General features: G+C 61.8%; 1 protein-coding gene across 1 annotated transcript in view; it reads right to left on the reverse strand.

The window, feature by feature from the left end:
• Positions 1–1,920, reverse strand: part of EXOC8 (exocyst complex component 8) — a 4,036-nt gene continuing 2,116 nt past the window's right edge. Inside the window, 4 exon segments of the mRNA XM_006109746.3 lie at positions 1–1,705; positions 1,708–1,770; positions 1,772–1,789; positions 1,791–1,915. Coding sequence (XP_006109808.2) covers positions 224–1,705; positions 1,708–1,770; positions 1,772–1,789; positions 1,791–1,915 — 1,688 coding nt within the window. The 3' untranslated portion in view covers positions 1–223.

Consider the following 1,920-nt stretch of genomic DNA (forward strand, 5'->3'; position numbering starts at 1 on the left):
TAATTTAAAAGGAAAAGCATGTTATATATTTTATTAATTGCAATGTTTTTGTTAAGTGGGCTTAATTGGACATTTCTCTTTCTCCTTTTGGGTTTCTATCTGAGAGGGCGTCTTTTATGGTTCAGCGGTGTTTGAGACGACAGGGAAAATGCTAATGCCGTTTAACATAAATATAAATAATATAGAAGCAATATATACGTATTCACAGAAACAGACCCCAGCATCAGACCACGGAGGTCGTGCTCTCGGGGTTCACGCGGATCAGCCTGGACGCGTTCCTCAGGTCCTGGAGCTGCTTGGCGGGCTTCCCCACACCCTCCTCGAACCTTTTCTCCACCACGGGGAGGACGGTTTCGTAGAGGAAGGACGCATTCTGCCGGATAAAGGCCTTCTTCTCCGGGTCCTGCTCACAGCGAAGACTGTAGTCCACGTGCTGGACAGCCACCAGGATGATTTCCACCAGGCTCTCCAGAAGCACCATGTGCAGCTCGGGGAAATACAGCTTCAGGGCCTCCTCCAGGAAGCCCATGGTCTGCTTGGTGAAGGCGACCACCGTGTAGCTCAGGTTCACCCAGCAGTCGTCGCCCGTGTACTGCTCGAAGTCACTCACCCCGCAGCCCTTCATCTCCTCCTTGAGCTTGCCCAGGGCCTCCGGCGTCATCAGGTTCATCCTCCTCCACATCTCCTCCGAGTTGCGGTGCTTGGTGGCCTCGATGATGATGTCCTTGTAGCTGTGCAAGGCGCCCTGGATGTCTTTCACCAGCAGGGCGTGGACCACGAAGGTGAGGTCCAGCCCGATGTCCCCCAGCTGCCGGCAGTGCTCCTTGGCCACCTGCACGCACTCGGCGGCCGTCGACAGGCTCTCCTTGCTGTCGAACACCTGCTTGCTGAAGGCGTCCACGAACATGCCCATGGCCGACCGCGCCCAGACCACGAAGGCCGAGTAGCAGCCGCTGTCCGTGCCGGCGAAGTCCGTCTCGAACTCGCGCGCCGTCTCCAGCAGGCTGGTGAAGAAGACGTGGCACAGCTTGTGGATGTAGAGCAGCGTGGCCCCTTCGATGCGCAGCTGGCGGATGGCCGTGTGCACCGCGGCCGCCCGGTTCCGCAGGAACAGCTCGCAGGCCTTGGTGCCCTGGCCCAGCCGGATGAGCTGGGACACCGCCCGGCGAGTGGCCTTGGGGCCGCCGCGCAGGGACCGGCCCGGGGACAGTTCGAAGACCAGCACCTCGGTCAGCTGGCGGACGCGCTCCTCCACCTTGGCCCTGAGCTCCTTCACGGGGGGTGGGCTGGGCTTACCCTCCAGGTAACGGTTCAACTTATCCAGCAGGTCCACGGCCCCTTCGAAGTCCCTCTGGGCGATGCAGACGTCCAGGTCCTCGGGCAGCTCCTGGATCCACTCCATGGAGAGGTCCACCCGCTCTTCCTCCACCTCGGGGGCGGCCGGCTCGTCGTCCTCCTCCTCCTCCTCCTCTTCGAACGGGTTGGCGGCCTTGGCGGCCGCTGGGGGCAGCCCGCGCGGGGCGGCGGCCTCCTCCTGCTCGCGCCGCCGCTTCTCGCCCAGGGCCCTCTTGGTGGCCTCCAGCACCTCCAGCCACTCGCGTTTGATTTTGGCGTTTTCCGCCTGGAAGATGCGGCTCTCGGGGAACATGAGCAGCTTGAACATGTCCTTCATGGGCGGGTTGTCCTTGACGTTGACCACGGCCAGGTCCGTCCAGGGGGTAAGAGGGCGTTGTAGCGGTACATGCCCCGCCGCTGGGGCAGCCAGGTGGTCCACCAGCAGGCAGTCGTTTCATCAGGAAGCCGTTGCACCCCGCTGGCAGCTTGGGCCCATGGGGTCCGGCCTCGTAATCCCACCAGGTCAGCCGTTGTACACCCAAGTAATTGGACGGGCGGCTCCCAGCAGTTGGCCGGCAGGCTTCC

Source organism: Myotis lucifugus, unplaced genomic scaffold (assembly GCF_000147115.1).
Source record: "Myotis lucifugus unplaced genomic scaffold, Myoluc2.0 scaffold_724, whole genome shotgun sequence".
NCBI lineage: Eukaryota > Metazoa > Chordata > Mammalia > Chiroptera > Vespertilionidae > Myotis > Myotis lucifugus.